Genomic DNA, 23,127 nt, shown 5'->3' with positions numbered 1-23,127 from the left:
CTCCTGTTGTCCTGACCCCAGGGTAGGCAGGGCAAGTTGGTTAAGGCTCATATGTATTCACTGCTCGCAGTCTTACGTCAGCCCTTTGCGGTGAATATAGATCTTCAGTGTCATACAAAAATGACAAGGCGGGTACACAGCTGGGGGGTTCTTGTTGGCTGCTGGTATATAAGCACCAGGTAGGACTTTGCTAATCGCTGATCAGCAGTTTCAGCCATGGACAAAAAGAGCCTCTCGCACTGTGTCGGATGGTGATCAGTGCGTGATCCCGGGGGAGTCCTGGTAACCCACAGAGGCTACAGAATTCTGCGTATGGCTTGAAGGGTGGCACTGGGCTTGGGACCACAGGGAAGTGGGGGCTGAGAGTGTTCCTGGTAAGCTTTGTACCTCGGTGTGGGGTTTTGCCTAGGCTCAAAATTCCTACAAAGCCTGCCTGTGCTGTGGTACCGCTGTTGAGTCCCAAGCTGCAATCAGGCCAGGGAGGTGTGAGAAACACTGGACTGTCTCACCTCCCCTCCAGCATCCTAAACTGGGACAGACTGGATGGAGCAGGCTGGGCCTAAGCTGTGGGAGTGGACCTCAGATGTCCCCGAAGGCAGCGCTCGCAGTCCTGTTCTTGGCATTGCATTGCCCTCTCTCCACACCACCATGACGGCTGACTGTGGAGGGGAGGGTGGCGAGTGGAGGTGCCTGCGGCGCTGCCGGCAGAGACCGCAGCAGGCAGGCTGGGGTGGCAGCTGGTGTGCTGAGGGGTCCCCATCTCCGTGGGCGGCGCAGTGAGGGGCTGTCCCCCAGGGGACCTAGGTGTTCTGAAAGCCCCACACTTCCAAGAGCTGCACCTTGAAGTTCTCCTGGCAGAGGGGAGGGTTGTCGAAGGTCTCACAGTGCTCCGTGCGCCCCCAGAGCAGGTTGGCATCGAGGGACAGAGCTTGGCCTCCCCCTCCACCTGGAAAAGCAAGCAAGACAGTCAGGATCTGCTCTCCCCTGGTTGCTGCTCAGGCAGGGACACTGGCCCAGCTGATGAGGTCTCTCAGGACTGTGCCCACCTCCCAGCTTTCTGTCCTTTGGCCACAGCGCAGAGCTGGGCTGTGGATGCCCTGAGCTGCCTTCTCTGCTAATCGGGATGTCAGCGTGGATGCAGAGCTCCCAGAGAGCTATCTGCAGGGCAGCCAGTGTGAGAGGTTGCCCTGGTAGCACAAGCTGAATTATTAAACTGCTTGGAGAGCTGCATGGAGAACGAGGAAAGCTCCTTGCATCCCCGCAGCCAGGCTTGCCCTGATCCTGCTCCTGAGTGCTGAAAGGGAGGAAGAGGCTGCGCTGCAGGCATTTCTGACTTGCTGCAGTCCTCTGCCGAGCCCACCCCGGCGGTGGTGGGGCACAAAGATTCAACCCCCGTGCCCAAGCCTGACACAGCAGACGGCAGCGCAGGCAGGCAGCTGGTGTGTCTGCTCCAGGTGACCGCACCCAGCCCTTCCTTGGGCTGATCCCCCTCTGCATCTCCTCTCCATCCCACACAAAGCAGAGGGAAGAGCTGGGAAAGGACATGCCAGCCCCAAGGGTGCAAACCTCACCGGGAGGTTTGGGCTATGGCGCTTCCCTTTGGCTGGCAGAGCCCCTCTGGGGTTCTCAGAAGGAGCGTCCTTGCCCTTGTGCAGCTTTGCGCTCTCCTGCCAATTTGAGGCAGAGGGGGATGACTTAATCTCTCCTGACTTTAAGTTCATATTCTAAACCAGGACGTCTTTGCCTCTACAGGCAGCTCAGATTTTAACCTGGAGTAGAGCCCTTTTCAGCCAAAGCAGCAGTGTGTTGGTGGGTGAGTGCCCACCATTCGGTAATTACCGATAATGATCCCTTCCTGTGACCCGGACATGAACATGGAGGCTGTTTTGGAAGGCAAAAGGAAATGCCTGATGGCCAGAAACGGGGAGAGACGTCCTTTCCGCTGTGGCATGGGCACGGTGAGACGGTTTGAGCTGGTGCCGCAGCTGTCCGGGGAGGAGCTGAGGAGGGACGCGGGAGAGGGGGAAGGTGACCGCTGGCGTGAGCGCGGCACGGCTTTGGCCAGCTCTGGCTTCTTGATGAACACCCACTCATACCTCTCTGTCTCGGGGTGCACCTGGAAAGCAGGAGAAAGGTGGTGAGCCCTGTCCCTTGGGGCATCTCTCCGTTGCTGGGGGAAGATGGTGCTGCCTGGCCAGGTGGGTCGGGGGCCAAATGCTGTGTGCCAGGTCCAGACCTGGGGCAGGGAAGGGACAAGGCATCCTGGTAGTGCCAGGGCTGCTCTGGAGGTGGCTGTGGCTGAGAAGTTGTTTTTGTCTTTGCCAGGTGCTGCTGGAGATGGGTAAACCTGCACTGCCCACATTGCTGGGAGGATTCTGGATGGACGCTGGTGAGATACCAGATGGATGCTGGACTTTGCCCCCAGGATCTCTTGGACCAACTCAGCCTGCTCCCTCTGCACAGATGCTGGGGCTGATTTGGGAATGCTCCATGCAAGAGCTGCCCTGAGCAAACAGGACAGAAACCCACCCTGCCATGCATGCTGCCCTGCTGTCATCCCAGGAGCTCCAAGACCCACTTGCAGTTATTGCACGTTGCCTCGGCGACTTGGGACAAGCCGGCTCACCCAATGCAGGAGTTCGTTCTCTGTTTGCTCTGATCCAGCACAGCAATTTCTGTGCTGCTGCCTCCTGCCAGAGCTAAGGGGCAGCTGTGGGACCATGGTAAGGAAGCAGCTCCTTGCCACATGCCCTGAGTTGTCAGAGGGGTAAAGGAAAAAGTAATTAACAGACAAACGCATAAGCATAAACCCAGAAATAAAATGTGACTTACAGTGAACACAAAGCACTCCCCTGTCCCAAAAAAGCCTGATGTCGCCCCATTCTTTTTCCTTTCACTCCAGTCGGAGGAGAGAAACGCCCCGCACACCTTCAGGAGAGAGCACAGGGAGCTGTCAGTGCCGCGGGGAGTCAGTGCGGAGGACGGCTGGGACCAGAGCAAGCCCCAGAAATGCTGGCCATTGCATGTGCATTCAGGAGGGCAAGGCTCTGCGCAGTGCCCTGCGGGAATCAGAAAGCCACGTTCTGCTATGCCAGCTAAATCCGGACAAGTCACTGGTGCTCTGGACGTGAGTGCACTCAGCTTTGGTGCCTAAGGGGGGGCTCTGGGAGATTTGAGGGCTTACTCTTTTGCAGCAGAGGTGATTGCACTGAGCTGTGTGCTGCTTGATTGAGCAGGGCCAGTTCAGCTGTGCTGGTGCGTTCCCTGGCCCGGGCTTGGGAGTGGGAGCTGTGCCTCGAAACCCCTGAGCCCAATCCAGCTCCCAGCAATGGAAAGGTATCAAAGCATTGTATGAACAGCATTGGAATGTGCTGTGGATGGGGGTCTAGGAGTCCCTTGTCCTCAGCTGGCCCCTGGATGGTGGCGAGGTGGTTGCCTGTTTTATGAGTCTTCAGAGAAAATGTGTTTTAAAATAGCAAACACTCAGGTAACACTTTTTTTTTAACCTACAAGGCTTTAACTAGTCCCAGGGGTTCTTCTACCCACGGTCAGGCTGACCCTGGTGTTGATGTCCTTGACTTGACCACAGCTGGAGGGGGCCTGCTGAGAGGTGGGAACTTGTGCCTGTTCTCGGTACTAGCTAAGGAATAAAATGAGCTAAAACATGTAGGAAACAAGGTTTTATAAGTCACCTTCTCTTGTCTCCACAAAGCCCTAGGGGGTGGCAGGGTGTTTATCTCCACACCACACTGAAGTGTCAGACTTGGGAAGTCAGGACTGGTAGGTCAATAAATCTTTGGGATGCCTGAACAATTTACAGAACTTGCCTCTGCTGGTTGATGAAGAAAGGAGAGATAAAATACGGGTTTATAAGCCACTCTCAGAATCCCCGGGAAGAGGCCTGGCTCAGGGGTTTATTGCATTTTTTTAATGACTTTCAAATATTGTAGAAGATGTCCTTATTTCTCCTCCTTGTGTGTCTGCTCTTGCAATCACAGAGATCCTTGCATTTAATGCATTGAAAGCAAGTCTTGGCTCAGGCAAAGCATCTGCTGACTTCAGGGAAGTCTGCTTAGCAAGGACTTCATGATTTAGTCTGTATTTGCAATAAAAGAGTATCGCTCATGGCCTCTCTCCATCTCACTGACTCCTCCTCTGTTTCCCCCCAGCAGCACCCTTTAGACCAGCCTGCGTCTAAGGTGGCTCTTGGTGCCGGGGGATGCAGTTTGTTCTCTCCTGGGAGCTAGGAGAGACCCCGGGGCAGGGCAGGAGAGGGACCACCAGCAGCCCCATGGCTGCTCCAAGAAGTGCTGGTGGGGTCAACCACCCTGTCCCCTTCCCCACGTCAGCACCAGTGCAGCCCACTTCTCTGCCTGAGAGATACTTACCTCCCCCTCTGTTGTTTTTATGAGCAGCACCGTTGGTTCGTAGCCTTCACAGCGCGCATAAAACCTGCAGAGATGAACAAGGAAGCTGGGTCGGTGGGGGTCTGAGACCCAGGAGCAGAGAGCTGTGCAGAGAGCCTGGGCGTGCGGTGAGCACGAGGCTGTAAAGGACAGCGGAGAGTGGTGGCAGCTCTTCTCAGCCTGTCGCTGTGCCGGCAGCTGGCCTGAGGGAGCTTGTTGGAAGGACAGCAGCAGAAACTCATAATCATGTAGCTCAAGCAGCTTCAGTGTTTGTGCAGGAATGGAGGGAGTTGGCTTATGGGACTTCTCAAATCATCATTTTTGCTTGGTGAATCCTCCCACCCTACACTCAGGCACCAGGCTAGGGGATGCTTCATGGGGGAGTTTACCAAACAAACTTGCTTTTAATCTGGATGTGTTTTGTAATCTGGGCTCAGCACCCTCTTGCTGCCTTGGAAAGGTGCAGAGCTGTACTTGCCAGGATAGGGCTGCACCACTGTGCCGTGGGGCACCTGCTCGCCTCTCACGGCCTGGGGGAGCACACTGGTGGTGCTAACGGAGGCACTACCATCACAGCCCCACCTTTAAACACCGCCCTGAGAACCGGGGTGGCATGGGCAGCATCCAGTCCCTGGAGAGCCCGGCATCCCTTCCTGGTCAGCAGTGAGCTGCATCTCAGTAGAGAAACACCCTGGCACTGAGCATTGCGGGGATGTCCCTGCTTCCCACCGCACCCTTTGCTCCATGGCTGTGGCAGTGGGTGTCACTGGGCCCTGGGTTGTCTCCAGCACTGACATTGGTCTTTCTATTGCAATTTTGGGCATTGGCCATGACACTTGGGCTCTCTTAACTTGCGTTTAGAGGCTTTGATGTCTTCCCCATCGCAGGATGTAACCACATGCTGTCTGCCCCTTCCCCTGCCCTGAGCTCTGCCTGCTCTGCGAGTGCAACCTCTCTTAATGTGCTCCTACAGAGGAGCGAGTTTGGTTTTCCTGCCTGAAAACAAACATGCAAAGGCAGCCTCAGCCCACTGGAAGGCTTTTGCTGCTTCATGGCTTGGGAAGTCAATGGCAAACTTGTTTTCCAGCTCAGTTTTGAGCTGCAGCACTGACTGCAGTGTCCAGCAGACGTCCTGTGCTCCGTGCCACTGGGAGGGAGCTGGAGCCCTGGGGATGGCGTGCTGGCTGGACCTGGCCAATCGTAGCATGCCCAGCATGGCACGGCACATGGGGACGTCCCCCTGCACAGCACATCCACAGGGCTCGATGTTCCCTGTGCAGTGCCGAGTTGCTGATTGCCATCTGACTGAGCCTCAGCCCTCTCCCCTACAGCCAGCACTGGCCTAGACCACACTCAAGAGCTTGAATCGAGCCCAAGAGAGTCTCCAGGAGACGTCAGATGTACCTCATGGACACTACATGTTGCTCCTTTCTACACCACCAACCTCTACCCAGCTTTACACCTGGCCCATCCAACCTGACCTGACCCGACAGGCAGATGATGCTTTACCTCTGCAGGCTGCAACCATCTTCTGAGGTGGAGAAGAGCAGCAGCGGGTGGAAGAGGGAGAAGCGCTCAGGGATCCAGGACCAGACGATGCGCATCTCCTGAGCCGTTACAATGCTGGAGCTGAAGTTTTGCATGTCCACGGCCAGGTGGAAGGACTGCCTGCGTGAGGGAGGATGTCCATTGCTGCCGAGCTGGGGTGCCCAGCTGCTTTTAGGGGTGCAGCCCCCATGCATCAGGTTTTGTCATGCTTTTTGCATCGTGAGCTTTCTGTTAACATCGCTAGCTCTAACTGTACAGTGCCTGCTAACATGGTCCCCCACAAGGGGCTGTGAGGCACCCAGCATAGCCAAAGCTATGGGAGATACCTGAAGTTCCTCCCATGTTGTATCTCCACAGTAACTCATATTTTGTCTGCTTAGCCCCAAGAGCTGGCAAACAGAGGGTCTCCTTACCTGCTCTGCACCATGGTTATGCCCCTCTCCATTAACGCCTTCCTGTTGGCCATCTGGAGAAGCCAGATTTCCTTGCGGGAGAACAGCCGGATGCCAAAGGCTCTCTCTAGGAGTTTGTCAACAGTCACATGCTCAGCAATGTTCTGCATGAAAGCCTGCAGGTCTGCCTTGATGTCTGTCCCTTCCAGCTCGGTGGAGGTCACTGAGAGCCTGTACTGCTTCAGCAAGGCCAGAGCAATGCGGTAGAGGACCTTCTGCCCCTCCAGCAGGTAGACATCAAAGACGCGGATGGCGTAATGGAAGGGAAGGTCATGAAAGAGCCACGATAACCATTCGGAGTAGACCTCAAAGACATTCTCAGAGGTGCTGGCTATGAGTTTGTGAGCTGCTGGGCAATGCTTGTTGGCCAGATCCCCAAAAGTCATGCAGGATGCCTGGTGGGCCAGAAAGGACTGGTCAATGTAGCTGGTGTGGGTAGCGTTGCTGGCGATGAGACGAGAGATGTTCTCGAAGCACTGAGCTTCGTCTTCGCTGTAGTGCAGCAGCAGAGCCACCAGAGAGGGGAGGATTGGGCTGTAGGTTATGTCGGGGAAAAGGTTGCTAACACAGATGAGGATCTTCTTCAAGGCGGTGACCCCTTCCAGGTTGAGGCAGTACGTCGGCATGGAGCATCCTTCCAGGAACTCAGGCAAAGGGTGGGAGCTCACACTCAGCTTCCCAAAGAGGCGACTTGCCACGTCCCTGTAGACAAGAGCATCTGGGGTCACAAGCCGGCAGGCAACCTGCTGGATGAGTTGGTGGTAGACCTGAGCTCTCAGAGCGCGGCTTGCTGCCCAGTAGCCTTCTCTTGCCAGCTTCTTCAGCTCCTTTGGGGGCTTGCTGAGGATGTCTTGGGGGATATGCGCCTGTTGCTCTGGGTCTGGCATCCTGTCCCAATCCACGAACTGTCCACAGCCCAGACAAGAGGAGGCGTCGATGTCCCAGGTGTCAGCCTCAGATGTGATCACGATGGTGACTGGAGATGAGCCAAATACCTCTGTAGGACAAAGACCTTTTATTCAACACGCTTCACCACCCCAGCTGACAGCGTTTCACCTTGGCTGACAGTGCTTTGAAGTCTTACAGCAATGTCTTGTATTTCAATAGTTACTCTCCCCCCTGCAAAGGGAAGGTTTTGAGAAGGCTTTGCCTGGCTGGAGCTGCTCACTTTGCCCTTGCCTGCTCACGTTGGCTCAGGCCCCTAGTGAAACCTCTGTCCGGGGGCTCAGGGAAGCATGGGGCTGCATGTGAGGGCTGCTTCTCCACACTGTGAGGGGCTTTGCACCCCTCAAAAATCTCCTGAATTCCTAGCTTGTGACCTGCTGAGAGGGACATACAGAGAGCAGGGACACAGTCCCTGTCCCCTGGGGATGACCACGGGACAGCAGTGTTACACCACCGAGGAAAACGAGCAGCTCGGTCGCAGCCCAGCTCTGCAGGGGCGAGGAGGGACCTCACGGGCAGTGGGGGCCCAGGTGATGCTGAGGCCAAGAGGGACCATTTGCATCATGTCCTCTCCCAAGGACAGAGCAGGGCAGGAGGCAAAGTCCTGTCCAGGTCTGGCAGCCCAGGACCGGGCTGCTATGAGCCCAGACAGAGTGGACAAAGCTGGCTTCAGGTGTTTGCCCTCGCTCTTACTGCCTCCTGCCAAAGTCTCCTGCAAAAATCTCCTGACTGCTCCAGCCGCTCGGGTGGCAGAGAGAAGGTGCAAGGAGAAGGTACTGCAGTGAGACGGTTTTGCCAAAGGTGAAGGGATGGTCTGCAGGGTGCCAAAGGGTCCCTGTTTCCTGCATGCCCCCATGCACCTGGAGAGACCCCTCCAGGGGACTGCATGCAGGGGCTGGCGAGCATCTGGGAAGCCCCTTGGAGACAGAAGGTCCCTGGGGGACCCTCGGGGGAGACTCCTGCACACTGCACCATGGCGGGGCTGTGGCAGCTGCCTGCCCTGTTCTGGGAAGAGCAGGGTTTGAGCTCCTCCTAGAGAAAATTGAGCCGCATTTTCCCTGAGGTTGCAAGAGAGCTCAGCTCCAAACCCTGTACAAGGAGATGTGAGTTGTCTCTGCATGGGTGAGTTCTGCTGGACAGTGATTAATTGGCAAGGATAAAGTCAATTAGTGCACACATTAATCCCCTGATGTATTTATCTTGGATGTGCTCGGTTGGGCTGGGGAGTCTAGGATGGGTTTGCACCGAGCCAAACCTCTCTGCTCTCGCCCCAAGGGGACCTGGGGGTCAGCATGGTCCTGGCCCCGTGTGCTGCATGCGTGGCAGCACGTGGTCCATGTCGAGGGGGTCTGGGCACCTGGGCTGCTCCCAGGCTGGGTCCGGCTCTGGCTCCTGCTCTCCAGTTCAGTTTGGCCCCTGCTCATGTTCAGCAAAACCAGCAGATCAGGTTCAGTTCTGGTTTAGGGAAAGGGCAGCAGTTTTAACCGGTTGCTGCTCAGCCTGACTCCCTGCTTTGAAGGCAGACAGACCCTGAGTACAGTCACACAGGCTTCTAGCCATAGAATCCAGGCTAAAATGAACATTGGGGTTGAAGCGGCGCTGTTTGCACCGCTGTGATCCCCAAATTCACCTTGTCCTTGCAGCCGGCTGCATCACAACGATGCTGCCCTGCCTGAAGGTCTGAGGATCATAAGCCTGAGCCCAGCTGGCTGTCGGTGCCCCGGCCCAGGGTGCTGGCTGGTGGCTCCAGCTCTGCCCGCCCAGGGCCATGCAGCGAGAGCCTCCTGCATCTTCCCCAGCGCGAGATGTGCGGCTGTCCCTGCCGCAGCTCACTCACCTTGCTCAGTGCCCGTGTTTTCACCCTCGGCTGGCTCGGCCGTGGGGAAGCCGCCGGCCGCCCCCCCGGGGGAGCGGGGCAGGCTGAGCCCCACCTGCAGCATGTGCCCAGGCTCCGGCGCACCCCGCTGCCGGGTCCCCTCTGTCCCTGTCACCTGCCCTGACTTTTAAGGTGAGTGCCAGCCCGCCGGCACAGGAGGTTTATTTGGTGTAAATAGGGCGAGGGGTGGAGCAGCTCCCGTGCCCGCATCGCCCCTTCCTGCTTCAATTCTGCGCCGAGGCCAGGGAGGGGGACGTAAACACCCCATGGGACGAGATAGCTATCAAATCAGCAACACAACCATTAAACTTAATCATTTATTTTTCCCAAGGATAACCTTCATTTTCCTGCTCTGGGGTTTACTCCCTTTGCCGGCGTCACGAGGCAGGGAGGGTGCTGTGGGGGCCAGGGAGGGCTGGAGCTGCTGAACCGCCTGCTGCAGCAATCGCCTGTCCTTGAAGGAAGGAAACATCAACACAGCGAGTGGGTTTGCAACCGCTTCCCACTGGATGGTCCCGGGGGAGCTGGAAGGAGAAGCACGTCAACAAGTGCCAGGAACCGGGTAACAAGGGAGAGACTGGGGCCACGAGGACTAAGTGATGCCCTCCTGCAGCTGCCCCATGTGCCGTCAGGGACGTTTTTCGGGGACGGGTGCGCTGGGGCTGTGCCAGCCATGTTTGCAGCACTTCTTTAGCACCAGCCGGCAAAACCACCGGGGGAAATTCAGGGCGATGCAGACGTGCACCCTGCAGCACCCCATGCCTCCTGTGTACACAGCTGGACAGCGGGAGTACAAAACGTGATTGTTGCAGGCACAGTTGTGGTGCTTCAGTGTTTCCAATCTGTCCCCCCTTTGAAATGGTTGTTATTGATTGACTTTTACCTCAAAATGCTTTGCAGAATTACAAACCATACATTGTACTTACAGGCAAAAGAGCTGAGCTGGAGGAAAAGTACCCTCCAACAGCGGAGAGATGCTCAATCTGACATTGCTACCTGGAGAACTCACAGTTCAGGCTGCACTTAAAAGTGGGCATTTTTATATGCATCTTAAATTTTTTTAAGATTTTTTTTTCCTTAAAAATCTCTTTTTTTCTCCTGTGTTAACAGCAACTGTGGGTCATTCCTGCCTTGCCTCCCTGCCTGCGGGTCTGCGGGGTCTGCCTGCACCTGCAGTGCACCCCTGAGCATCTGCCGGCACCAGTGGTCTCGGGGCATCTGCCGCCAAGCAAGAGCGGTCCCCCTGCAAACCATCTCCTTCCTGGATGAAGCACCTCCTCTGTGGTGTGCCAAAATCCGACGGGAACGGTACAGCCGTCCTGTCGTGCCTCTCCTCCCTTTGCTCCTGGCAAGCTGGGAGCCCAAGGGAGTGGGGGTGAGGGGCTGTGTCGGTGAAGGGCCCCCCAGGGTGCTCTGCTGGGTGGGTGGGAGGCGAGGGGCTGCTCCACAGCAGGAGGCTCCTGCTCTGCACCCAGAGCCTGTCTGTGCGCTTGATGGGCCACTCTGCTCTGCAGCCGCATCCGAAGGGGCAGGTGACAGCCCCCAGCTCTGCTCCTGGGGCTCTTGGGTGTCCCCATGCTGCACCCCACTCCAGTTCCCAGTGCCCAGGGGTTGTTTATTCTCTCTCCAACACAAACCCTTTGGCCCAGGCTCTTACAGCAGTGGGTCCTGCTTCCTTCCCCCAGAACCTTGCTGGCTGCCTTCTCCTCGTTTGCTTTATTTATGACAGTGGATGCCTCTCCCTGCCAGACTGAAGCAGCTCTGAATCCTCCCTCAGCCCCCCTGTCCGCCTGCCTGCTCCCTGGCAGACGGTCTGCTCCACGGCGAGAGGGGAGATGGAAGTGAATTAGGGACGGCGCGAAATGGATCATCGCTTCATGGTTTTTAATGGCAAAAAAATTAAATATGTAGAGGCCGTGCCGGCTCCGGATGAGCAGCACAGCTGAAGGCCATAAATGTTTCATGCTAACTGCCTGTGAGAGGAGCCAGCCCGATTCGGATGTGCAAAGAGGGCTGGTGAGACGGGCCGTCACCCCGGGGACGGAGCCCACACCATGGGGCTGCCAGGGCCAGCGGGGCTCCCAGAGCCACCCCGCGCTGCTTCGCTCCATGCCCAGGACAATTCTGGCATGTGGGTCTTCTTCGGCCGCAGCTTCATGGTCCTCAGTGCCCGTCTCGAAAGCACTGGTCTGAGCCTGCCTGCAGCAGCCTGTCCCGTGGCATGAGGGGATGTGTCCCTGCTCCCCACCCCAGCATGTCCCCTAGCCCTGCCCAGCCGTGGTGGGAGAGCCAATGTGCTCTGGCGGCACTTGCTGCCCATTGCACGTGCGGCTCCCCTTGCTCCTCGCTCCTCGAAAGCCGCCCCAGCCCCAGCCAAATGGGCTTCGCTGCCTGGTCCGAGCGCTCACCGGGAGCACAGCGGGCACGGCAGCCACCTGTAAATATGCTGACGAGGATGCGCTCATTATGGTGCCATGCCACAGGACTGTGGTAGCAGCCCCATGTTATGAGGGCAGTAAAACATTGCTATCAGTGCCTTGCTGCTGCTTTTCAGGCACCCGTACTGTATTGATTTGTGTTATCAATTGCACCCAAAAAAAAGAGGAGAGGCCAAATCCTGGCAGATCAGGTGTGGGAAAGGCTCTTTGTGCTTGGATGGAGGCTGCTGCAAAAGCAAGGGCCTGTGCCTGCTGGCCAGTTACTGCAGAGCCCTTCGCAGCCTTTGCAGCCAAATATTGACAGTGTCAACACCATCAAGCGTCACGGAGGCTTCCCGGCAGCCCAGCCCTGCCTGCTCCTGCTGGCAGGGGGACAGGGACGAGGGGGACAGGGATAGGGGGACAGGGACGTTGGTGTGGGCAGGGAAGGGCAGGGGGAGGCAGCGACTGTCATTTGGGGATGGGCAGGGACAAGGGATGGGGCTGAGGATTTGGAGAAGGGAAATGGCAGCTGCCTTAAGGAAGGGAAAGGCAAGAGCCAGGGAGAAAAGGCTGCAGGGAGCCCATGGGGCTGGAGCAGCCCTGCCCAAGTGTGGAGGTGTCGGGGCGCTGCAGGCGGCACTGCGGTGGTGTTTTAAAGCGACCCTTGAACATCAGGAGCTGCAGCCCAGGGTGGGAAAGGGACAGGGTGACCTGCTGCTCAGCCTTGGGTTCATGTGGCAGTGGGGAGGGGAGGAAGGAGGGAGGGAGGGAGGGAGGGAGGGAAGGAAGGAAGGAGGGAAGGAGGGAAGGAGGGAAGGAGGGAAGGAGGGAAGGAGGGAAGGAGGGAAGGAAGGAAGGAAGGAGGGAAGGAGAGAGAGAGAAAGCAGGAAGGATGGAGGGAGGAACAAGGGAGGAAGGAGAGAGGAAGAAGAAAGGAGGGATGAAGGAGGGAGAAAAGAAGGAGGGAGGAAGGGGAAGAAAGGAGGGAGAATGAAGGGAGGAAAGAGGAAGGAGGAAGGAAGGAGAAAGAAAGGAGGGAGGCAGCAGAAAGGAAGAGGGGAAGAAGGGAGGAAGGAGGGCAGGGGTGCTGCAGAGTGGTGCTAACCAGGGCAGACAGCCCTCTGGGAAGACACAGCACCAGGACACGTCCCACACGGTGCTGGACGGTGCATCTCAGGTCTCAGCCCTGAGTCATCCCACTGGGGCACCAGGTGCGGAGGCTCCTTGTCCTCTTCTATTACGCTCTGTTTTGGGGCCAGTCTTGTTTAAAATCTTTATCAATGATCTGGATGAGGGGATTGAGTGCGCCCTCAGTAAGTTTGCAGATGACACTAAATTGGGTGGGAGTGTTGATCTGCTCGAGGGTAGGATGGCCCTGCAGAGGGACCTGGACAGGCTGGATCAATGGGCTGAGGCCAACTCTATGAGGTTCAACAAGGCCAAGTGCCGGGTCCTGCACTTGGGTCACAACAACCCCATGCAACACTACAGGCTTGGGGAAGAGTGGCTGGAAAGCTGCCTGGAGGAAAAGGACCTGGGGGTGTTGGTTGACAGCCGGCTGAACATGAGCCAGCAGTGTGCCCAGGTGGCCAAGAAGGCCAACAGCATCCTGGCCTGTATCAGGAATAGCGTGGCCAGCAGGAGCACGGAGGTGATTGTGCCCCTGTACTCGACACGGGTGAGGCTGCACCTCGAATACTGTGTCCAGTTTTGGGCCCCTCAATACAAGAAAGACATTGAGGTGCTGGAGTGTGTCCAGAGAAGGGCAACAAAGCTGGTGAAGGGTCTGGAGCACAGGCCTTATGAGGAGCGGCTGAGGGAACTGGGGTTGTTTAGCCTGGAGAAGAGGAGGCTGAGGGGAGACCTTATCGCTCTCTACAACTACCTGAAAGGAGGTTGTAGTGAGGTGGGTGTTGGTCTCTTCTCCCAAGTAGTTAGCGATAGGACGAGAGGAAATGGGCTCAAGCTGCACCAGGGGAGGTTTAGATTGGATATTAGGAAAAATTTCTTCACAGAAAGAGTGGTCAGGCATTGGAACAGGCTGCCAAGAGAAGTGGTGGGGTCACTGTCCCTGGAGGTGTTCAAAAAAAGTGTAGACGTGGCACTTTGGGACATGGTTTAGTAGGCATGGTGGTGTTGGGTTGATGGTTGGACTGATGATCTTAGAGGTCCTTTCCAACCTTAATGATTCTATTCTAGTTTTCTTTTCATTAAAAAATAATCCAGCCACCAAGCCAGGAAACATGAAATTAATTATTACTCTACCCTTAATTGGTTTAGTGATGGACTTGGTAGTGTTAGGTTAATGGTTGGACTGGATGATCTTAAAGGTCTTTTAAGACCTTCAAGACCTCACTGCAGGAGACTGTTGGTGTGCCGAGGAGCTGCTGCCAAGTGCAAAGCGCACCATTGACATGCAAAATTGAAAATATAAAGGATTTCCTTCTTCCTCAGCAGCAAAGGCTGAAGGTGTGCGACACCCTGGGCTCAGCCTGATGCACGAACCTTCATCCCTCCCCATGCACCAGCACTGCTGAGTGGACACTGCAAAAATCCCAAATGCCCCCTGGGCTTTAGGAAAAGCATCAAATACTCTGGGAGTCCCAGTACTACCCCAAGAGATTACAAAGGTTTCCAAGGGGACCCTGGCTGCAGATTAAATGCAATGCTATGGAGATATAGGCAGTGGAGGAGATTGCTGGGAACGAGGGGTTTCGGTTGCCCCATGCTTGTGAGGGCTCTGCCCCTCCTTCCTGGCCTGCCTTGACCTTGGCCCATGGTGTGGGCATCTAAACTCAGCACCTCAGCTGAGCAGGCAGCTCGGGTGTGGCAGCAGCCTCATCTCTACTACCATGCCTGGCAACACTGAGAAAAGCCCAGCAGGGCCACGCCAGTGCCCGGGCCCCTGCTAGGGCGAAGACCCCACTGTGTAGACGCAGCGGGAGGGCCAGGGCAGAGCTGGGGACAGCCACGGCTGTGCACTGTGCACCTCTGCAGCACTACACCCTGCACCTCTGCACCAGGCACCCACACCTCTGCAGTCCTGCACGGCGCACCCTGCACCTTGTACCGCGCACCGAGCACCTCTGCACCGTGCATGCTACGCTGTGGCGCCTTGTACTGCGCAGCAAGCACCTCTGCACCGTGCATCCTACGCTGCGGCGCCTTGCACCGAGCACCTCTGCACCATGAATCCTACGCTGTGGCGCCTTGTACCGCACACCTAACACCTCTGCACCGTGCATCCTACGCTGCGGCGCCTTGTACTGCACACCTAACACCTCTGCACCGTGCATCCTACGCTGCGGCGCCTGGTACCTAGCACCTCTGCACCGTGCATCCTACGCTGCGGCACCTGGTACTGCACACCGAGCACCTCTGCACCGTGCATGCTACGCTGCGGCGCCTTGTACCGCACACCTAACACCTCTGCACCGTGCATCCTACGCTGCAGCGCCTGGTACCACGCACCGAGCACCTCTGCACCGTGCATGCTACGCTGCGGCGCCTGGTACCGCGCACCTAACACGTCTGCACCGTGCATCCTACGCTGCGGCGCCTGGTACCGCACACCTAACACCTCTGCACCGTGCATCCTACGCTGCGGCGCCTGGTACCGCACACCTAACACCTCTGCACCGTGCATCCTACGCTGCGGCGCCTGGTACCGCGCACTGAGCACCTCTGCACCGTGCATGCTACGCTGCGGCGCCTGGTACATAGCACCTCTGCACCGTGCATCCTACGCTGTGGCGCCTTGTACCGCGCACCGAGCACCTCTGCACCGTGCATGCTACGCTGTGGCGCCTTGCACCGCGCACCGAGCACCTCTGCACCGTGCATGCTACGCTGCGGCGCCTGGTACCGCGCACCGAGCACCTCTGCACCGTGCATCCTACGCTGCGGCACCTGGTACCTAGCACCTCTGCACCGTGCATCCTACGCTGTGGCGCCTGGTACCCGCGCACCAAGCACCTCTGCACCGTGCATCCTACGCTGCGGCGCCTGGTACCGCGCACTGAGCACCTCTGCACCGTGCATCCTACGCTGCGGCGCCTGGTACCTAGCACCTCTGCACCGTGCATCCTACGCTGCGGCACCTGGTACCGCACACCGAGCACCTCTGCACCGTGCATCCTACGCTGCGGCGCCTTGTACCGCGCACCGAGCACCTCTGCACCGTGCATGCTACGCTGCGGCGCCTGGTACCGTACACCTAACACCTCTGCACCGTGCATCCTACGCTGCGGTGCCTGGTACCGCGCACCGAGCACCTCTGCACCGTGCATCCTACGCTGCGGCGCCTGGTACCGCACACCTAACACCTCTGCACCGTGCATCCTACGCTGCGGCGCCTTGTACCGCGCACCGAGCACCTCTGCACCGTGCATCCTACGCTGCGGCGCCTTGCACCGCTCACCGAGCACCTCTGCACCGTGCATCCTACGCTGCGGCGCCTTGTACCGCGCACCGAGCACCTCTGCACCGTGCATCCTACGCTGCGGCGCCTTGCACCGAGCACCGAGCACCTCTGCACCGTGCATGCTACGCTGCGGCACCTTGTACCGCGCACCGCGCACCTCTGCACCGTGCATCCTACGCTGCGGCGCCTGGTACCTAGCACCTCTGCACCGTGCATCCTACGCTGCGGCGCCTGGTACCGCACACCTAACACCTCTGCACCGTGCATCCTACGCTGCGGTGCCTGGTACCGCGCACCGAGCACCTCTGCACCGTGCATCCTACGCTGCGGCGCCTGGTACCGCGCACCGAGCACCGTGCATGCTACGCTGCGGTGCCTGGTACCGCGCACCGAGCACCTCTGCACCGTGCATCCTACGCTGCGGCGCCTTGTACCGCGCACCGAGCACCTCTGCACCGTGCATCCTACGCTGTGGCGCCTGGTACCGCGCACCGAGCACCTCTGCACCGTGCATCCTACGCTGCGGCGCCTGGTACCGCGCACCGAGCACCTCTGCACCGTGCATCCTACGCTGCGGCGCCTGGTACCGCGCACCGAGCACCTCTGCACCGTGCATGCTACGCTGCGGCGCCTGGTACCGCGCACCGAGCACCTCTGCACCGTGCATCCTACGCTGCGGCGCCTGGTACCGCGCACCGAGCACCTCTGCACCGTGCATCCTACGCTGCGGCGCCTTGCACCGAGCACCGAGCACCTCTGCACCGTGCATCCTACGCTGCGGCGCCTTGTACCGCGCACCGAGCACCTCTGCACCGTGCATCCTACGCTGCGGCGCCTGGTACCGCGCACGGAGCACCTCTGCACCGTGCATGCTACGCTGCGGCGCCTTGCACCGCTCACCGAGCACCTCTGCACCGTGCATCCTACGCTGCGGCGCCTTGTACCGCGCACCGAGCACCTCTGCACCGTGCATCCTACGCTGCGGCGCCTTGCACCGAGCACCGAGCACCTCTGCACCGTGCATGCTACGCTGCGGCACCTTGTACCGCGCACCGCGCACCTCTGCACCGTGCATGCTACGCTGCGGCGCCTGGTACCTAGCACCTCTGCACCGTGCATCCTACGCTGCGGCGCCTGGTACCGCACACCTAACACCTCTGCACCGTGCATCCTACGCTGCGGTGCCTGGTACCGCGCACCGAGCACCTCTGCACCGTGCATCCTACGCTGCGGCGCCTGGTACCGCGCACCGAGCACCGTGCATGCTACGCTGCGGTGCCTGGTACCGCGCACCGAGCACCTCTGCACCGTGCATCCTACGCTGCGGCGCCTTGTACCGCGCACCGAGCACCTCTGCACCGTGCATGCTACGCTGCGGCGCCTGGTACCGCGCACCGAGCACCTCTGCACCGTGCATCCTACGCTGCGGCGCCTGGTACCGCGCACCGAGCACCTCTGCACCGTGCATCCTACGCTGCGGCGCCTGGTACCGCGCACCGAGCACCTCTGCACCGTGCATCCTACGCTGCGGCGCCTGGTACCGCGCACCGAGCACCTCTGCACCGTGCATCCTACGCTGCGGCGCCTGGTACCGCGCACCGAGCACCTCTGCACCGTGCATCCTACGCTGCGGCGCCTGGTACCGCGCACCGAGCACCTCTGCACCGTGCATGCTACGCTGCGGCGCCTGGTACCGCGCACCGAGCACCTCTGCACCGTGCATCCTACGCTGCGGCGCCTGGTACCGCGCACCGAGCACCTCTGCACCGTGCATCCTACGCTGCGGCGCCTTGCACCGAGCACCGAGCACCTCTGCACCGTGCATCCTACGCTGCGGCGCCTTGTACCGCGCACCGAGCACCTCTGCACCGTGCATCCTACGCTGCGGCGCCTGGTACCGCGCACGGAGCACCTCTGCACCGTGCATGCTACGCTGCGGCGCCTTGTACCGCGCACCGAGCACCTCTGCACCGTGCATCCTACGCTGCGGCGCCTTGCACTGCGCACCTCTGCACCGTGCATCCTACGCTGCGGCACCTGGTACCGCACACTGAGCACCTCTGCACCGTGCATCCTACGCTGCGGCGCCTTGTACCGCGCACCGAGCACCTCTGCACCGTGCATGCTACGCTGCGCGCCTTGCACCGAGCACCGAGCACCTCTGCACCGTGCATCCTACGCTGCGGCGCCTGGTACCGCACACCTAACACCTCTGCACCGTGCATCCTACGCTGCGGCGCCTGGTACCGCGCACCGAGCACCTCTGCACCGTGCATCCTACGCTGTGGCGCCTTGTACCGCGCACCGAGCACCTCTGCACCGTGCATCCTACGCTGCGGCGCCTTGCACCGAGCACCTCTGCACCGTGCATCCTACGCTGCGGTGCCTGGTACCGCGCACCGAGCACCTCTGCACCGTGCATCCTACGCTGCGGCGCCTTGTACCGCGCACCGAGCACCTCTGCACCGTGCATCCTACGCTGCGGCGCCTGGTACCGCACACCTAACACCTCTGCACCGTGCATCCTACGCTGCGGCGCCTGGTACCGCGCACCGAGCACCTCTGCACCGTGCATCCTACGCTGTGGCGCCTTGTACCGCGCACCGAGCACCTCTGCACCGTGCATCCTACGCTGCGGCGCCTTGCACCGAGCACCTCTGCACCGTGCATCCTACGCTGCGGCGCCTTGCACCGCGCACCGAGCACCTCTGCACCGTGCATCCTACGCTGCGGCGCCTTGTACCGCGCACCGAGCACCTCTGCACCGTGCATCCTACGCTGCGGCGCCTGGTACCGCACACCTAACACCTCTGCACCGTGCATCCTACGCTGCGGCGCCTGGTACCGCGCACCGAGCACCTCTGCACCGTGCATCCTACGCTGTGGCGCCTTGTACCGCGCACCGAGCACCTCTGCACCGTGCATCCTACGCTGCGGCGCCTTGCACCGAGCACCTCTGCACCGTGCATCCTACGCTGCGGCGCCTGGTACCGCGCACCGAGCACCTCTGCACCGTGCATGCTACGCTGCGGCGCCTGGTACCGCGCACCGAGCACCTCTGCACCGTGCATCCTACGCTGAGGCGCCTTGCACCGAGCACCGAGCACCTCTGCACCGTGCATCCTACGCTGCGGCGCCTTGCACCGAGCACCTCTGCACCTTGCATCCTACGCTGCGGCCCCTGGTACCGCACACCTAACACCTCTGCACCGTGCATCCTACGCTGCGGCCCCTGGTACTGCACAGCCGGCGCCACTGCCCAGCCTGCGCCCGCCCCTCCGCCCGGCGCCTGCGCACGACGAGGTTTGGGCCTCGGCGGGCGCCGTCGTCAGCTGAGCCGAGCCGGAAGCGCGGGGCTCTTCCGGGCGGCGCGGCGATGGCTCCGGACCCCTGGTGAGCGCCGGGCCGGGGTGGCTCTGGGCGCGGCTCCCCCGGGCTGGGCGCGCTGCCACCGCCCTCCGGGGCCCACCCCAGGAGCGCTCGGCCACCCGCGGCCGCTGCGAGCCGGGCCCGAGCCTCCCCGTGGCCGGCAGCGTGCGGGTCCGCCGGTAACGCGGGGCCGGTGGCGGGGCCGGTGCCGGTGCCGCTGTGCCGGGGGAGCAGCGCTCGTGGGCGGTCTCCAGAGCCCCGGCAGCCGTGCGGCTGCGAGCGGCGGGGGCGAGGGCCGGCTCTGTGCTACGGGGCCTCGGGCTGCGCCCCGGCAGGCCTCCTCCGTGCCGTTTGCCTGGGGGCTACCCTGTCCCTACAGAGTGCTTTTTCCCCCAAAAAGCTGCTTTTAGGTAAATCTAAAAAGCAGTTATTTACGTGCTGCCGGTTTTTTCCCGTATGCTGGGGTAGAGCACACGCAGGTTGCCTGCCAAGCGAGGCCAAACTGCGACAGCAAAGGTCGGGAGGGAGAAGCCAGGAGCAGGGAAGGCCGGGAGCGGTGGCGGGGCTCAGCTGCCGCCTCTCGTCCGCAGGCTCTCGCTGTACGATGCCACTTGCCAGATCGCCCAGGAGACCGCTGAGAAAATCCAGGAGCGCAACCGGTACCAACGGAATGGGGAGAGTTCAGCCAAGGTACTCGTCTGCCAGCTGCTCTGGGGTTTGTGGACGTGGATGTTTTTAGCTAGATTTTTCTTTTAACCGTTTTACATACTGGTTAAGCATTGAATTTGCAGGGGTCAGATGTGTCTAGGAAGCTGGAAGTGCTGAACTTCTGCCTCTCCGGCCGCAGAGGGAAGCGGGTGCATTAGTCAAGTGACGTGGCCGGGAGCGCTGCGGGGAAGGGGGTGACGTCCACCGCCCGCGTTAGTCCAGCGACTGGGCTGTGTCAGGTTATCGTTGCTGCCAGCTGGGAATCTGCAGATTAAAAGTTACGTTTAATGGCACGGAGCTAATATCAGTGGTATGTTCTTTAAGATTGCCACAAAGAGGACAAGAATACACTTTCTAAATCAACGGTAGCTTTTCAGTGTTACAAAAATAATCTCAGATTTAGCAGTGATGAATCTTTTATGCATGCAATAATGCTGGTTTTACAAAAAGAGAAAAACAGAAGCTCTGGGAGTGTTGGGCACATGCTCCTGACAGCTCAGGGCTGTTGCTGCCAGGAACAGAACTGTTTTCAGAGATCCTGAATCTAGGAGATGTTGGGATGCATGTCAGCTTCTCTATACTCCTTTCTGTGTAAATATTGAATACATATTTTCTCCCCATAAGGCTGGCTTGCTTCCTTTCTGTAGTGGCTGTAGATCAGATGAAATATGAATTTTTGCAGCCTTTTTTTGCTACATTTCTAACAAAATATTAGACCAGAGTTAAATATGAATGAGAAGCAGAAGTTAGATCTTACCCAGGAATATTATGTTCTCCACTTTTTCACACTTCCTGTTTAAAAAAATAAAATAAAAAGATTAGCAGGAGGCTGCTTTCTTTAGGACTAAAAGCCTGGTCCGTCCTTTCAAGAACTGTAGGAACCTGCTTGATCGCACACTGTGGGGATTGTGCCATTAACTTCTCCCTTGACTGCGTTAAGATGCAAATGCGTGCGAGCCCTTGAGTTAGTCTTTTATAATGATTTGCATAATTAAAACCCCACTGATTTATTTTGCAGACTCGACCCCTCTTCATAGCAGGGTTGTAATGTGATGTGCGATCAGTGAATCTTCTTTGCCAGTCTCTTTGCTGATAGCTTTTTAAAATAAAATGTCATTTTAGAAGTGCTTCTTTTGAAGAAATGTTGAAGAAAACTGTGTAGGCTTTGTACAATAATCAGTGCTTTTTAATGAATGACTCAAATTGGCATGAATTGAAAAGAGGTTTCAGAAGGCCCAAATAAGTGGGATGCGAGAGAAATATTTTCTCTAGCTGTAGAATTGAGAGGAGTGTTTAGAGGCGGTGACTGAACTCCCTGCTTTTAAGATGATGAAGTATTAAAAATTGTGCAGGTATATACTCAAGAAATAGAGGACTAAAAAGATTGATGCTTAATCTGTCTGTATTTATAGAAGACAAAGTTCTCTATTTGCGTCATTGCAATCTGTGACGTGTTCCAAAAAAACCCAACAAAATGCTGTATTAGTGTTGTTTGAAGCCTTTCTGTACTGCAACTCTCCAAGGATGTGTTTTATGGAAACATTACACAGTTGACTTATTTCTTCATAAAATCATTTGTTCCATGTCCTGTGTTTTCCAAGTGCACTTTCCCTTTAATCCATTAACAGTTAAAGATGAATATTTGGCAGTGTTTGATTCCACTATAAACAAGTTTCCAACAATGAGAGGATTGTTTTCATAACAGAAATGCATGTTGAGAAATCCATGGCTAAGCAGTAATATATTCTGTGACTCCTGAATGTTTTAACGGAGAAAAAGTCTTTGTATGATATTTGCCTGGTAGGGAGAATATAAACAAGTTTTTATTTTTATAGTACTTTGTTATTAGCATGGCTAAAAAAAACTTACTGCTTATTGCTGAGCAAAAAATAGAGCATAACATTTAAAATGGAAAAAAACCCCAACCAAAAACAAAACCCAAACCCCAAAACATGTAGGGGAAGATTTCAAGCCAGCACTTACCATCTGTGAACTCTGCTCTATTGAGCTGATCTTAAAACTTCCACTGGTTTCTTTTTTTCTTTTTCGCTTTAAAGGAAGTGAAATCTTTTGTTATAGCACTGCAATTTCCGGCCAGAGTAGCAGAGGGAGTTTGTATGTTAGATGACTTTCTTGGATGTGTATACCTTTATGTTACTTTGCTATTCTGGGCTGATTAAATGCAGCATTCTCCGCCTGGACATGAGTGCAGGAAATGTACATGTGAAATTAAAAGACCTTTTATTACCTAATTCCAGAGCTACAGGGTATGCAGCGGCTTGATCATAAAAGCATTTATACCCCATCCTGGCTTTGGAAATGTTGTGCTAGTGTTCGGCAGCTTTGGGTCTGAAGGTGGATTTTGCAGCTCTTTGTTCCGCTGCATACTCTCAAGACTGCCTCAGTGTGGTTGCATCTTCCTTCTGCTGTATTTGGTAGTGTTTGAGAACAAGTCTTGCTGAGTCAGATTTAAAATTCTGATGCTATCAGGTGGGTTTTCTGGGGGGAACTCCCGCTCCATCCCTCTGTAGATACCGGGTGCAGTTCAGCTCTAGGCAGCACTGCGACCATTCAGTGAGACATTGGTGTCTGGCTGCTGCCTCTGTGTCTTCAAGGATGCAGGAATAAGAGTCAAAGCAAATATTCCTTCTCTGTTACTAGTTCATCACACAGAGCATCTGAGGTTGCTAACCATTGTAACCCACAGCGGGGCTAATATCTTGTAAACAAGAAGTACATAAAGTCTTAATTAGGAGGGGTTGCATAGTTAATTGCAGTTACAATGTTTTTTCCTAGTATGTTCTACATAACTGGAATGAAAAGAAATAACACTTAAGGAGGAAAAACCCAGAGGATAATGTCAGCCTAACTTGGGAAGGCCGGAGGGGAGAGAGGAGGAGGATTCCCGTAAACCTCGGGCTTGCTTGCAGTAGGGAAGAATGTGAATGACTTAACTATGTTTTTAGTAAGAACAGATGCA

General features: G+C 57.3%; 2 protein-coding genes across 2 annotated transcripts in view; one reads left to right on the top strand and one right to left on the bottom strand.

The window, feature by feature from the left end:
- Positions 1–800: 800 nt before the first annotated feature.
- LOC104024495 (TBC1 domain family member 24) lies at positions 801–9,291 on the bottom strand. The gene is made up of 7 exons (XM_075719932.1): positions 9,189–9,291; positions 6,368–7,403; positions 5,916–6,074; positions 4,389–4,452; positions 2,833–2,928; positions 1,840–2,116; positions 801–946 (listed from the first exon to the last, which is right to left on the bottom strand). The coding sequence occupies exons 1-7, from the start codon at positions 9,289–9,291 to the stop codon at positions 801–803; spliced, it is 1,881 nt and encodes a 626-aa protein (XP_075576047.1).
- A 10,155-nt stretch (positions 9,292–19,446) lies between these two features.
- Positions 19,447–23,127, top strand: part of STX8 (syntaxin 8) — a 108,032-nt gene continuing 104,351 nt past the window's right edge. The window contains exons 1-2 of the mRNA XM_075719929.1: positions 19,447–19,463; positions 20,030–20,129. Of these exons, the coding sequence (XP_075576044.1) occupies positions 19,447–19,463; positions 20,030–20,129 (117 nt within the window). The remainder of the gene's footprint in view (positions 19,464–20,029; positions 20,130–23,127) is intronic.

This window comes from Pelecanus crispus, chromosome 12, assembly GCF_030463565.1.
Source record: "Pelecanus crispus isolate bPelCri1 chromosome 12, bPelCri1.pri, whole genome shotgun sequence".
Lineage (NCBI taxonomy): Eukaryota > Metazoa > Chordata > Aves > Pelecaniformes > Pelecanidae > Pelecanus > Pelecanus crispus.
This window is presented reverse-complemented; position numbering and strand designations above follow the sequence as displayed.

Excerpts from the sequence above, each read along its gene's own strand:
- LOC104024495 (XM_075719932.1), bottom strand. The coding sequence starts at position 9,291 with ATGCTGCAGGTGGGGCTCAGCCTGCCCCGCTCCCCCGGGGGGGCGGCC. Across the intron at positions 7,404-9,188 it reads AAACACGGGCACTGAGCAAG|AGGTATTTGGCTCATCTCCA; the intron begins GTGAGTGAGCTG and ends TTTGTCCTACAG. Across the intron at positions 2,929-4,388 it reads TAAAAACAACAGAGGGGGAG|GTGTGCGGGGCGTTTCTCTC; the intron begins GTAAGTATCTCT and ends TCTCTCCTGAAG.